The sequence below is a fragment of the Mangifera indica genome, chromosome 4 (genome assembly GCF_011075055.1).
Source record: "Mangifera indica cultivar Alphonso chromosome 4, CATAS_Mindica_2.1, whole genome shotgun sequence".
NCBI lineage: Eukaryota > Viridiplantae > Streptophyta > Magnoliopsida > Sapindales > Anacardiaceae > Mangifera > Mangifera indica.
Window position 1 is genome coordinate 674,051 of NC_058140.1, and position 14,956 is coordinate 689,006.

Here is a 14,956-nt window from a genome sequence, read left to right on the forward strand (position 1 = left end):
AGTTAGTCCAGCTAGCATGATTTTTAGTATTTCATGTTCATATTAATCTTGATTTTTGTATCGCTGGATTACATTTAGGTTGAGTCCGAATAAGGTCTCATCTGATATGAGCTGGAATATAAAAGAGTGAATTTAAAATCGATTTAAGATTAATGAATTGGGATTTAGATTTAATTTATAAACAATTCTATGTTAGATTTAATTCAAATAAATTTAAACTCGAATATAACTCACTTATTTCATGAAAATAAACGTAATTTTTGACTCAAAATTAGCTTGTTCAATCTAAACTTGATTGGAGAGTTTTAGTTTCTTGATTTTGGGTAATTATCGTATACCCTTGTATTCAAATATTTTTTGATTATTATGTCATATCAACTACGGGTGGATTTGATTTGGATTTGGACTAAGCCGAAGAAGGCTTAATTCAATATCAATTCGAATATAAAAGAATTAGCTAAAGATTAGTTCATGGTTAACAAGTTGAGACTTAAACTTTGTTCAAAAACAATTTTATTTTACTTTTGATTTGTGTAAGCTTGAACTTGCATGTAACTCGATTCGTTTTATAAAATGAGTGTAATCTTTGACTTGAATTAAGTTTCTTCAATCTAGACTTGAATCGATTTGGATCAAATTCAATCTTAGATTACCTTGTCTATAAATTAGATTTCTCAAATTATGATTAAATATACTTAGTAATATTATATGTATAAATAAATTTATTTTTTTATGACACTTTAATTTATTTGTATATATTAATATTCAACCATTTGTACAAGAAAATATTATCAACGTGTTAAATCGGTGTATTAGAATTTTGAATTAGACAAGTCAAATGCATCATATTTTATGACTTAAGTCCATGATAGTCAAATCGTGTAAAGAAAACTTAATTTTTCATATTATATATCATGAATCGTATCGTTTGACATGCCTTTAAAATAATAAGATAATAAAAAATTATAATTGACACATCATTATTTTAGAAAATATTACAAGTATCCATAAAATTTTAAAAATTTTCATTTACAACTCTATTGTATCATCATTTTTAAAAAAAAAATGTATCGATCTGTATCAATTATATGTAAAATATTATAAAAAATGTTCATTATATTGTATTAGTTCAATATATTTTGTGATACATATCATTTTTTATCTATATCATATCGTATTCTAAAATACATATTATCTATTATAAAATATTAGTAACTATGTTTCGATCATGTTTAGTTGAGCCCCTTTTTGTATCAATTCCCACAAATCTAAACAAAGAGAAGAATTTCATTGAAGAGATATAAGTTGATTAATAATGGAAATGGCAATCACTACATTTATAAGAAGCGACGCATGAAGTCTATACTCTATCACCTGCTCAGTGGATGGAGAAAGCTCATAAGCGGTTTGGTCTTGACCCATAAAGACTCATTTTATTATTTATTTTTGGAAATGAAAATCCTAATAGAATTTTTGTTAAGGATAAAAATTCTAGTTCTTTTGTATAAGTGAAATAACAATTCATTATTAAATATATTCGGTGTAACGCAATAAATAAATAAAATATTCAAATAATATTGACTCTATTAGACGTACTCTTGTTACGGGTGAACCAAAATAAATTATGTATTTTTTTTCTATTTATATTGGTTTGTGTATAATTTGCTTGTTTTATTGATTCTGCATACTCTTTAGTTCATTCAACAAATACATTCATCTAATGAAATAATTGGATGAGTCTCGTATTTATATCTAGATTTTACGTAATTGTTTTTCACTCAAAACAAACGAAGATACAAACGTTAATACATCATTTTGTGTTAAGTGTTAGTTTATCTCTAACTCAAAATTATATAATCTGATAATAACACAATAACGTTTCTACACAGATTTGTACCCCCTTGTTAATGTGTTTAAGTATTTTTGTTGCTTGAACAACCTATTAAAACTTCACCATGAAATGTACAAAATCAACGCTTGCATTATGATCACCAGGGAACTCTTCATGAATTATTTTTCAAACTTTCAATAACATTAAGAATCCCTGCCATTCTTATCATAACAAAAACAATTCATATATATATATATATATATGAAACTCATACCAACTTCTGACAGTGTTCTCTGGGTGCCATTCTATTTCAACATGCCTTCTCTCTATTTAGCTTCAAAAACTCAAGTCAGTGATGCTCAGAGATTCTTCAGAACAAACTACTAATCAGAAGCTCGATTCAGAAGAAAAGTTTCGGTTTCGTGCAATCCGGAGCCGCTTCACAGATTCTACGAACTCTCTGTCATGAATCAAACCATAACTTGGCTGATAATGCTGCACAATCTATTGAAAAATTTTAAGAAATTTGAAGAAACTTACTTCCAGGGAACGTCACCAACAGGCCTCCAATTCTCCTCCCTGTCCTTATAAAACAGGGAAAATTCTGAACTAGCCTGGAATAATCTCAACCCAGATGCAGAGTTTCTCCCTGGAATCAAGGAAAATTTTTTTCAGAAAAATTAAAAATGTCAACATCCTGAAGGAAGACTAAGGGTTGGCTTGAGGGGATGAGTCATTGGAATCCTCAAGTGAGGGAATAGGTTCGAGACCCAGCAATGCCATGTCAATCCCTCCACTTACCGGATATAATGATCGTAGATTTATCAAGAAAGAAAGATCCTGAAGATTTATCAAGAAAGAAAGATCCTGAAGAGGCTTTTTTCCTACTTACCAAACATTTCTTCCAATTTATGTGCCAGGCTAGAGTAGCTTCCATGATCAAGAATGCAGATTTTTCTTCCCACCATAACTCCATCCATGTTAACCTTCAGATAAGCCCACCTCTCTTTGCTCTGGATTCCCTCCGCCTCCTCGTCGTTGCCGCTGCTGTCATCTGGTATCAGCCCTGGAAATCCTCTGCCTGAACTCTTCAGCTGCTGATTAGCCTGTGGCCATTCTGTAAAGCCCCCATATCCCTCCATGCCCACCACTGCCACATAATTATAATCAAACTCCAATTAAAATCTAGTCACAACATTATTCTTTCAGAAAAGAAAAATTCAGAAAAATGCATACCATGTTGAGTTGGATGATAAGCTTCAGGCTGCAGAGTTCGAAGGCTGAGGCCGAGATCGATGAGGCCATCATCTTCCTTAGCTTGATAGTTAACTGACTGGAGACTTGAAGGGTTGAGAAGGAAGTTGGATTCCATTGAAATTTTGTTGTTGGTATAAGTGAAAAGCAGAAGCATTTATGTACAGAAGGTGAAGGGAAAAGTGCTCATTTGAGAAGCTGACAGTAATGAGGGAATGAGAAAGTGGGGGCCAAGACAAAGGGACAAGGAAGATAAGAGGGGGTTTCTCTCCCATGATCAATCATTAAAGGGTGTCAACATGGAGAAGCTGAAACACAAACAAGAAAGCTAGAAAATAGTAGAACAAGGGATGGCCAAAGTGATTCTAACAAAAGTTTGTTTGGATCCTGCAACCCAACATTGATACACTGCTTCTGCTTTTCAAGAACACATCCACGGAGAACACTGATCAACGGGTGGGCTACTTCTCATTCTCTAGAGCTTTGAAATTTAATTCAACTTCTGATGTACCAACAAAAATCTGCATACTGAAAAGTGCTTTTATTAATTGCTAACTTGCTGCATTGCCATTAAAGCTCACATTTTGTTGCTACTGTTGTATAGGGTGGGTTCGCTCAAGTATCGTTGTACAGCTGCCAGTAAGATAAACGGTGTCACTGGGGTGAACAGTATCACCCGCGAGCCAAACTGTCAGAGTTAGAGCTCTAACCAGGAATTTATTTTAGGTCAGTGAGGTAAAATGAGGGCATAAATGGAAGGAAATTTTATATATATCCTCTGTATAAACAAAATAAATCCAAAATCTAATTGTTTTTGGATTATTAGGTCAAGCTTCCTTTGTTGAGGAAACTATTACAACATAAATTTTGGTATTTTCAATAGCAAAATAATTCTTAAAAATAATTGTTTTTCTAGTGTGAGAAAACTTGGTCCAAAAATCAAATATTTCTTGTAAATAAATTACATATATTAACAAAATAGATACTTAAACTATGTACAGAAAAGACTAAAACTCAAGTTTTTTCCCTGAAAATTATAATGTTTCATAAGTTTTACTAATCTATGATGTTATTAAAACTTATTTTGTTCATTAAGAAAGTGTTATTGTATAAGAATAACATTACTACATTTTTATAAACAATTGTTGGATTAAAGTATGAAAATCGAGCGAGTCTTGACAAAAAGAATAACGTTTCGACAATGTAAACTAAAAAATCTAATTAAAATCATTTAAAATTATTCAGTGCCAATGATATTAGATGGAATCAGCTAATAAATCGGTAGGTCATAAACACAAATGTGTAATAGTAAAGGGTGGATGATAATGGCAAAAACTAGTAAGAGAGGTTAAGTGTTTGTAATGTTGAACTACTTTTGTGTCACATCTTCTAGTTGGGTGGTCTCTTTCATACAAAAATTCAGTGTTTTTGCAAAGGAGACAAAATTTGGTAAACATCCCATCTTCCCACTTCTCTTTGCCCTTTATGTATGATCATTTTAATCTGTCGTCCACCAGTTTACCAATTCAATTAATCGAGTGACCTAGTGATGTATATATGATATAATTAAAATTTCAAAATAGACTTTAATCATCCTAATATCAGTATGACGATTGAATTAATCTAACTTTACAGTCAAATTGGTATCTAACACGATTCATTTGGTTCAATCATAAGTCAATCCCAAGTTAATCTCTTTTCGATGTCTACAACGGGTTTTAGCCATTTTAGCCATATGCACAAGGTGAATCATGTGAAGTCTTAAGAATGCATGAGGGATTAAAGAATTCCTCTTACTATCAAATAAAGTTTTTAGCTCTAATGATATATTGTATACATGTAAAGACATATTTAACGTCTCTACATTAGTTGTCTCATGCGAGAATTAAATGTGGGTCTTATTTTATAAATATGTCCACTCACACCCCCGATGGGATTCGAACCCTAATGGCTTTGCTACCACATATGTACAAGGTACCATCAAAGCTAAAAACTTGGATTGATAGTTAAAGAAATCTCTTAATATCTCATGCATTTTTAAGTCTAGTCAAGTAAAATTTTCACATTGGTTATTCCATGTGAAGACTAAATGTGAATCTTACCCTATTTACAATTCTTTTTCATCTTCTCTAATGTTATATTAAACAATGAGGAAAACGAATCCGATTTGAAGCTGAGATCGGCTCGACTTACAATATTATTGTGATTTGTGAAACAACATTTGTGTTGAACTATATTGTTCATTTGAAATTGACCTGCCACGAGTTTGAGATCCAATTTAGTAACAAACTGACAGAATGGGCCAGAATTTCTGACCAAACCGGCAGGAATGCAGCCGAATCCAGACCAGACCATGTATTGTAACTTTGGAATTACATTAGGGTCTCAACCAGGCCGACCAAATGGGCCAAAATCCTGAGCAAACCTTCAGAGTTTACAGCCTAATCCATACCGGACCATGACATGTTTCAAGGTCAGGTTCGACTTGACTGTGTTAAGTTGTGTTGAAATTGGGTCAGGCTGTCTTGTCTCCTGCCTGGCCCAGCTTGCCCATTCTCAACTCTGCTACTCAAGACTGATTGCGTTGAGACTGTTCGTGGTGGTCTATGCAAATATGAAATTAAAAACGGACACGTTGCCACTTAACTCATTCATTTTTCTTGATGGTTCCGAATGAGCGGATTTGATTTAAACTGTTTGATCTCGAATTCAAACTTAAATCAAATGAATTAAATTTGAATTAAGAATTAAATTTATTTTCATAAAATAAAATAAATTTAAATTACTTAAAATATTTGAATTCAATTTAATTTAAATTAAATTTAAAATTAAATTATTTTCAAATAAAGTTCAAATTTTAACATATTTTCCTAGACGATGAATTGATGCGGTAATTGTGACTATTTCTTTTTTGAACCCTTTTAAAACTTTGAAATTGATATGTAACAACAAGCGAATCCAAAAACCGTCACCCTATAAACTTTTTGTGAAATTTTAAAAGATTAGAAATAATAATTTTAAAATAAATAAAACTGTTTTGAGATACAATGTAAAAAAAAAAATTAATTATTTAATAAAGGTCAAATGATATATCCCCACTTGAATTTTATGGAAAATCAGATTTCTCATATTTAAGTTCAAAAAATCTAATTTTTTTCACTCATCATTTTAGTAGGCAAAAAGTTTTTTGTCACTCTATAAAAGAGTAATACTATGTATATATATTTTTAATATATAATTTAGATACACAGATGATATATTATCTTCTGATTGAGTGTAACTTTATATTTAATTTAAAATCATTTAATCACATAATAACTTATCATCTATATATTTAAATTATATATAAAAATATGTATACATAATTTTATTATTTATACAATACATGACATAGTCTATATCACTTCCACCTTCAACAGTATAAACAAATTTTTTTCACCCACCTACTTTTTTTTTTTTCCCTATTTTATTTTATTTTTTATCCTTATCTTCTACTTTCTCATTTTTTAACTATTAAAAAACAGTCAATGGAATTGGCAAATTTGGATGTGCCCAAGCTTTGTTCGATGACAAGACGTCTCAGAATTGGTGGATACAGTAAGATTCAAGTAGCATGAAGCTTGTTAGTAGCCGATTTCAACGTATAGGGTAAATTTGAGTAACTTCGGATAGATCTAGAGTAAATTAACAGTAAACATAGACAATAATATTAAAAGTTATGCACAAAATTGAAAATGCAATAACAATGGAAAGGCCAAGTCACACCATCTCGAGAAGTTAAAATGTTGATTGGTTTATTGCGGAGGGGAATAATTTTATCGATAACTTATAATTTTTTAATTTTTATAATAATTAATCAAAGGTGAATAAAAAATTTATTATTTAGTTTAATAAGGGTAGATGATGTTTTTATCTTTTTATCAATTTTATAATAAATAAGTATAAAAATAATTTTTTAAAACCTTTAAATTAAAAAAATGGCCGTTTTATCAAAGTTCCGGTGAAAAATAGTAACGGCCCTTTTATAATAAAGCAAATCGAAAGCGCTAGGTTTATCAAAATTTTTCCCATCCGGTGAGAACAGACACAGCCCGTATCCAGCGGCATGATCCAACGAACATGGGCCGGGTGGCCCAAACCACTTTACTCTTTTCACTCATTTTTTTAAAAAATAATTCATGTCGAGGCCTCCTTCAAGCCTCTCCTCTCTTTCCCAAACTTAGCTAAGAACTAAAAATCTAAACTTTTAACACTTTGGCCGCCTTCTGCCAATGCTACTGCTACAGAAATCGAACTCGCTCTCTCTCTGATTTTTTTTTATCTCATTAAAATGAGTAATAATTTTAGTGGTGAAGTAGAAGTAAACAGAGTGTTCATAGGAGCAGGCTGCAACAGAATTGTCAACAACATATCATGGGGTGCCTGTGGTTTCGTCTCTTTTGGCTCCCAAAACGCCGTCGTTATATTCTGCCCCAAGGTCTTCCCAACCCCATTTTGTTTTTGCTTTTCTTTTTCCATATGTATGAATATCAAGCTGACTTTGTTTGTTAATAAAATATTTGACAGACTGCTCAGATTCTGACTACGCTTCCAGGTCATAAAGCTTCTGTGAACTGCACCCACTGGCTTCCTAGTAATAAGTTTGCCTTTAAAGGTACACCCTTTTTGTGCTTTTCAAATACAAGTTTGTGCTCTAATATTAGTTAAAAATTAGTATTAATTAGTTGGTGAGGAACGGGAGTAGAAAATGAGAGGATTAGTAGGAATAAGTTTACATTTAAATAAGTGTATTTCGATTGCAAGTTTCTGTTCTTAATTACTGGCCACTTACAGGTTGGTTATAAATGGTGGAGAAAAATGAGAGTATTTGTTTCCAAATTAGGATTTTGTTTTTAATGTTTATGGTTTTGTTGTGTGTTCACAGCTAAACATTTTGAGCATCATTATCTGCTTTCTGGAGATACTGATGGTGTGATTATTCTATGGGAACTATCCCTTGCTGATGGAAAGGTATTTTTATGTCTCATTGAAGTTTTCTGTTTAGCTTTCTGATCTGTTAGATTGTAAAAGCTAGGGCTATACCTATCAGCATAGGTTTGCATGTCATGTGTAAATGGGAATTTATGTGTTTTTTTGCTTGATGTGCATTTTTGCACTTATAAAACTTTAAAGATTAGTGTATACATGTTGATATGGTGAATGATCGGGCATAGTAACTTCTGTTGATTGTGTTGTTTTATCTTGATTCCAGTGGAAGAATGTATTACAGTTACCACAATCACACAAAAAAGGTGTTACTTGCATTACTGGTATTATGGTTTCAGAAACTGATGCCATATTTGCATCTACTTCTTCTGATGGTTCAGTTTATATCTGGGAGGTGGTTCTTCCAACAACTCCTGGAGGTAGGTCAGAATTTTTTGCTGAAATGAATATAAATATTTCTTTGTGTGGACGTGATAGGCATGAATTATAAAGTCATTTTGTTGGTACCCTTTTATCACATTACCTGATAGTTGGGTTGCTGAAAATTCTATTACAACTTTTCTTTAGAGGCAGCTTTCTTTGCTGTTTTTCACCCTTAGGTTACATAATTTCGGCATTTAACGATGTTTGAGATTTTTTGTATTTCTTCATAATAATTTTGAGATGGAAGATACCATGCTAATGGGATATATAATACAACCTATCATATGTCTGTTTAGTCAATTTGGTTTGAGTTTGAAAGTATAAACCCTTAAAATTTTCTGTTTAGGCTAAAACTTGTGGTTGCAATGTTGAATGCAAACAACTCAATTACAGGCTTTGGGTGTAACGTCATTGTTGAACTCAATAAATACTATGAGCATATACTATTATTTTATAGCAATTATATCTGGGTTGTATGAAGGATACTGGATCCTTTCAGGTGACTGCAAATTATCATGTCTGGATTCACTTTTTGTTGGTTCAAAGGCTATGGTGTCACTCTCATTAGCAGAATTGCCAGGAAATGATAGGCATTTAGTTCTGGCCATGGGGGGTTTGGATAATAAGGTTCATCTTTACTGTGGGGAGAGAACCGGAAAGGTATCTAACTTCAAATTATATGTATTACCATCTGATTCCTGTGTAGGCTTTTTCTTTTCTAATGGTATTTGAACATTTATTTATTTTATTATATGCAGTTTGTTCATGCTTGTGAGTTAAAAGGGCATACAGATTGGATTCGGAGTTTGGACTTCTCTTTACCTGTATGCAACGGTGAAGAGGCAACTCCTGTTCTTCTTGTAAGTTCATCTCAGGACAAAGTCATACGCATATGGAAGATGGCTTTACGAGGTTCTTCAGCGAACACTCAGGGTACATACAGGAAAGAGGAAATAAGCCTGGCTTCATACATTGAAGGTCCTGTGTTTGTGGCTGGCTCATCCTCTTATCAAATATCAGTGGAATCTCTTCTAATTGGCCATGAGGATTGGGTGTACTCAGTGCAGTGGGAACCTCCTTCAGCTGCACCATCAGATGGGGTGGCCTATAAACAACCCTTAAGCATTTTATCCGCATCAATGGACAAAACAATGATGATTTGGCAACCTGAAAAGACAACTGGTATCTGGATGAATGTAGTCACTGTTGGAGAATTAAGCCATTCTGCTCTAGGGTTTTATGGTGGCCATTGGAGCCCAGATGCTCAGTCAATCTTGGCACATGGATATGGTGGATCTTTCCATCTGTGGAAAAATGTTGGTGTTGATGTAGATAACTGGCAACCACAAAAAGTTCCCTCTGGGCACTTTGCTGCAGTGACAGATATTGCATGGGCTAGGTCTGGTGAATACGTGCTCTCAGTCAGTCATGACCAGGTGATAGTGAGATGTTGCTTATCATATGGAAACATCATCTTGCTTGATCTTATGATCTTTTCTGCAACATTTCAGTAACATTTTTAACACTGATTGTGGGCGTAGTAAGCATACCTTTTAACATGCATCTTAGATCATTACCTCTGCGATTTTTTTTTTCTTGAAAAAATGAGCTTAGCTTTTGATGATGAGCAACAGTGTGCATTCATGTAAGCTATCTTAATAATTTGTTCATATGTGCTTCTAACTGCAGAAAATCTTTGTTGAGAAGGTCGTGTGGAAAGCTCATTAGTATTTTCTTGAAGATATTCATAAATTTTTTTGGGCTTTAGCTACTTTCTAAATTCTCATTTTACCACACAAGGGGAATATGACCATCTAACCTACACTAAAAATTTAAAGGGATTAGGTCTTGGTTAAATGTTGGTAGAGACCTGCCTTGTACCTATGCCTAATGACCCTCTCATCAACTTCAAAGAAAAGAAGACCTTCTTTGATTGTACTCTAATATATAAATAGGTTAAAAGTATTTTAATTTAATGAAGTTCCTTCTTGTACGACTATTCTAGAAAAATCAGTTAGGGCATCTTGAGTTGGGAAAGGTTATGTTTTTTCTAAACAAAAATCTTTCAGAGTAATGGAGAAACTGCAAACTTTTCTTGAAAAATTGGAGGAGAAATTCATTAAGTGGTATTTCTGTGGTGTTTGTTGATATAAGCTTCTCATTTCTATTCTTGCTAGCAAATCCTTTATTTTTTTTTTTAAAAAAAAGGCTGGTGTGCCCTTATTATTTAGTCAATTGCACTGATTCCTTAGTAAGTTATTTCAAATTCCAAAGGTGGCTATAGATGGGTGCATCTGAATTTTTTAAAAATCACTAGATGAATTGTTAAATTAATTTTGATATGCAGTATAGATATAACCATGTTTTAATTTGTCATTTCAGACAACTCGTGTATTTGCTCCATGGCACGATGTAGCTCCTCCCACAAGTACGGACTCCTGGCATGAAATTGCTCGCCCTCAAGTTCATGGTCATGATATTAATTGTGTGACCATCATTCAAGCGAAGGGTAACCATCGATTTGTCTGTGGAGCTGATGAGAAAGTTGCTAGAGTGTTTGAAGCTCCTTTGTCTTTTTTGAATACCTTGAATCATGCCACCTCTCAAAACTCTAGTTTTCCTGAAGATCTTCAAGTAGGTATACAGATTTTGGGTGCGAATATGTCTGCTCTTGGGCTGTCACAGAAGCCTATATATGTTAATGGTAAGTCTCTTTCACTCTTACTCATCTAGAAAATCAATGTTGCAGATGGAATAAGGGTGAATTTGAACTGAGTTGAGCTCGAGTTTGACTCTGCTCAAGGGAGTCGAGTTTGAGCCTACAAATTTTCATAGAGCCAAGCTCGAGTTCAGCTCATTACTATAACAAAATTAATTTTATTTACTTTTCCAATATGTATTTATAATAGGTGAATGAAGTGTGTATTTATAATTTGTATCCATAATGGATAGTTAGGTGAATGTATATTTATAATCGATAGGGGTAAGAATGGATTTGAGCTCAAGTTTGGCACGGCTCAAGGGAGTTGTGCTCAATATGAGTAGCCAAGTTCGAGCTCGGTTTGAGTTTGGCTCGTAACCATAACAAAATTACATACATTTGTCTTTCAAATATGTATTTATAATGGGTGAATGGTGAGTATATATTTATAATGTGTAATTACAATTAGTGGGTGAAGAGTGTAGTTTTTTACATTGGAAACGTACATATCTAAATGCAGTGTGGATTTTTTAATGTGTTTATAATAGGTGGTTGGGTGGGTGAGTGTGTATTTATAATGTGTAGTTATAATGGGTATTTATAATCGGTAAATATATACTTTTCCACATTGGAAAGGTATATATCTAGTAGTAGTGTGTATTTATAATGGTTTGATGGATATGAATCTACATATTATAAATACACATTGATTCAGCTATCCATTATAAATACACATTATAAATTAACTACACACTCTAACCAGATATGTACTATTCCAATGTGGAAAAGTACACACTTACCCATTAGAATTACACATTATAAATACACACTCATCCACACCCACCAATTCATTATAAAGACACATTATAATTAGACACTCCACCCAGATATGTACATTTTCAATGTGGAAAGGTACACACTTAGCCATTATAAATACACATTCACCCACCTATCCACCCATAATAAATTCATAATTCACCTAGATATATACATTTTCAATGTGAAAAGGTATACACTTATCAATTATAAATACATTATAAATACCATTATAAATATGCGGGGAATTAATTATTTTAGCCATTTTTTACCCCTTCTATATAAATTAAACCACTATTTTTTTTACTATACAATTATAGTCAAGTTTTTGCATTTCTAAGTGGTTGGTTAAGTGTTATGCCAATCAATCAACCACTTTTTGCATTTCTAAGTGATTGGTTCGGGCCTATGCTAGCCAGCCAACTATTTTCTACATTTCTAAGTGGTTGACCGAATGTTATATTAGTCAGCCAACCACGTAAAAATGTAGAAATTTGACTATAATTGTACAATGAAAAAAATAGTGGTTTGATTTGTATAAGTAGAGTAAAAAATAGCTAAAATAATTAATTACCCTAAATTCACACTCGACCCAAACATGTACCTTTACCATTAGAAATACACATTATATTATTATAAATACACACCCACCCTCCTAGCTACCCATTATATATGCATATTATAAATACCAGTTCTAGTCAGATATGTAACTTTCCAATGTGGAAAGGTGCATACTCCCATTGTAGAAAGGTACATATTCCACCCACTCATTATAAATATATATTAGAAAGGTAAACAAATTTAATTTTCACAGTAACGAGGAGACCTCTAGTTCAAGCCTAGGCTCAAACTCAACTCCTTTGAGCATATCGAAACTCAAGCAAGCCTAAGTTTGTGTTTAGTTTGACCCAAATCCGCCCCTACTTTATGTAATACCACTTTTCTGATCAAACCTTGTGGTATCTTGTGATTGATTTTTCTGTACTGTTTCTCAAAGATGATAATCTTCTTTTAAGTTATATTATCTTGCTATATGTCCGTGGCTGCTGAGGTGAGGTGATTTTAACCTATCTGAGAAAAGAAATCACAGATGTAAAGAATGCTTAATGGTGGGGAGCCAAAAAAAATATGTATGATTGGTTATCACTTTTGCATTCTTCTATTAAACATTAAAAGATTCTGTTATTTATTAGCCACTGGATAAATATGATATAAATCATTCAATGAGCCATTTTCTTATGCAGCTACACGTGAGGCCCAAGATAGAACTGGCAATAACGGTCTTGACACCCTTGAAAGCATTCCAGATGCAGTTCCGGTTACGTTTACCGAACCTCCCATTGAAGATCAGCTAGCATGGAATACATTATGGCCAGAGTCGCATAAACTTTATGGTCATGGGAATGAACTGTTTTCACTATGCTGTGACCACAACGGGAAGCTTGTTGCTTCATCATGTAAGGTATATGGATTTATACTGTATACATTTTATATGAAAAAGAACACACAAGGGAAATTTATTGATTATGAAAACAAAGATGACATTCATAAATAACATTTGTTAAATGTGAAATGACAATCATTTTCCAGTTTTGATTTTTAATTCTGATGCCTTGTATGTGATATAATAGAACAGAAAGTGAGATATATATTTACTGCTCTCTTCTATTTTTATCATCTAGGCCCAATTGACTGCAGTAGCAGAAATATGGTTATGGGAAGTGGGTTCATGGAAGGCAGTTGGTCATTTGCAGTCTCATAGCTTAACAGTGACTCAGATGGAATTCTCGCATGACGATAATCTCCTTTTGTCCGTCTCAAGGGATCGCCAGTTCTCTGTCTTTTCAATTCAAAGGACAGGTACTGTAAATCCTTACTGTTCACATATTTCTATCTATTATTTGCTGCTTCTTGGTCAGCTGTTCTAGTGAAACCTGTTAAGAAATTATAATCCGTATGCTGGTGTTTGAGAGTTGAAATAATGGTAAATTGGTAATCTTTATTATAATAAACATGCAAATTAAGGGCAACTCCTTCTGTTATATATCCATTACTTGGCGATCAATCAGAGACAGCCGATTGATTCCTGTTGGAAAGTTTTTGGTCACTAAGGTTCTCTCTACTTGAATGAACAGTGCTGTTTAGGATTGTATTCTTTGTTGATCATTTTCAAAAGCTTATATATGTCGTCATGCTTGTTTAGATTTTGGTGAAATAAACTATCAACTTTTCGCAAGGCAAGAGGCCCACAAAAGAATAATATGGTCATGCTCTTGGAACCCATTTGGTCATGAATTCGCAACAGGTTCAAGGGACAAGACAGTGAAGATATGGGCTGTGGAAAACAAATCCGTTAAACAGATTCTGACTTTGCCACCGTTCAACAGCAGTGTCACTGCCCTCTCGTGGTTTGGTCTTGATCGTGAGATAAACCATGGATTTCTCGCTGTAGGAATGGAAAGCGGACTCATTGAACTGTGGAATCTCTTCGTCAAAAGAACCAACAATGGCAGTGTTACAGTACCCAGTGTAGCAGCCTCCATTGCTGTAAAACTTGATCCATTCATGTGCCATGTGTCTGCAGTTAACCGTCTGGCATGGAAAACTCCCGAGAAGAGCAAAAAATGCAAGAGCATGCAGCTTGCTTCCTGTGGAGCTGATCACTGTGTAAGAGTTTTTGAAATTACTGTTTGATTAGTCAGATAATTCATTTGTATCCACATACAAAATTTTGAAACCTTCTCTGCTTCCAGTCAATATTAAATGTCATCAAACCAGTCAAAATTTACAAGCTGAAGCACCCATGAATTGAGAGTTGTTATTTGTTGGCTTATTTATTTCATTATTTTGTGCCTTGTAATGGTGGCAAGGTGTCTGCATGAGTTCTAGACATGTCTTAGTCTGAGTTGAGAATATTGAATGCCTACTTTTTAAGTTACTTTCCA

The 14,956-nt window shown here is 33.4% G+C and overlaps 2 protein-coding genes across 2 annotated transcripts; one reads left to right on the forward strand and one right to left on the reverse strand.

Moving 5' to 3' along the window:
* Positions 1-1,892: 1,892 nt before the first annotated feature.
* Positions 1,893-3,545, reverse strand: LOC123214978 (auxin-responsive protein IAA32-like). Its single transcript, XM_044635004.1, has 4 exons — positions 3,068-3,545; positions 2,724-2,981; positions 2,372-2,480; positions 1,893-2,291 (listed from the first exon to the last, which is right to left on the reverse strand). The coding sequence occupies exons 1-4, from the start codon at positions 3,240-3,242 to the stop codon at positions 2,219-2,221; spliced, it is 615 nt and encodes a 204-aa protein (XP_044490939.1). The 5' UTR covers positions 3,243-3,545; the 3' UTR covers positions 1,893-2,218.
* A 3,740-nt stretch (positions 3,546-7,285) lies between these two features.
* LOC123214741 (elongator complex protein 2) lies at positions 7,286-14,901 on the forward strand. Its single transcript, XM_044634705.1, has 10 exons — positions 7,286-7,562; positions 7,652-7,739; positions 8,010-8,095; positions 8,337-8,490; positions 8,994-9,154; positions 9,253-9,930; positions 10,877-11,198; positions 13,256-13,473; positions 13,694-13,871; positions 14,215-14,901. The coding sequence occupies exons 1-10, from the start codon at positions 7,416-7,418 to the stop codon at positions 14,703-14,705; spliced, it is 2,523 nt and encodes an 840-aa protein (XP_044490640.1). The 5' UTR covers positions 7,286-7,415; the 3' UTR covers positions 14,706-14,901.
* The last annotated feature ends 55 nt before the right edge of the window (positions 14,902-14,956 follow it).

Coding starts and splice junctions, on each gene's coding strand:
- LOC123214978 (XM_044635004.1), bottom strand. CDS start 3,242: ATGCTTCTGCTTTTCACTTATACCAACAACAAAATTTCAATGGAATCC. Junction 2,481..2,723: donor TAAATTGGAAGAAATGTTTG/GTAAGTAGGAAA, acceptor CCTTGATTCCAG/GGAGAAACTCTGCATCTGGG. Junction 2,292..2,371: donor GTTGGTGACGTTCCCTGGAA/GTAAGTTTCTTC, acceptor GATTCATGACAG/AGAGTTCGTAGAATCTGTGA.
- LOC123214741 (XM_044634705.1), top strand. CDS start 7,416: ATGAGTAATAATTTTAGTGGTGAAGTAGAAGTAAACAGAGTGTTCATA. Junction 9,155..9,252: donor GTGGGGAGAGAACCGGAAAG/GTATCTAACTTC, acceptor TATTATATGCAG/TTTGTTCATGCTTGTGAGTT. Junction 9,931..10,876: donor TCTCAGTCAGTCATGACCAG/GTGATAGTGAGA, acceptor TTGTCATTTCAG/ACAACTCGTGTATTTGCTCC.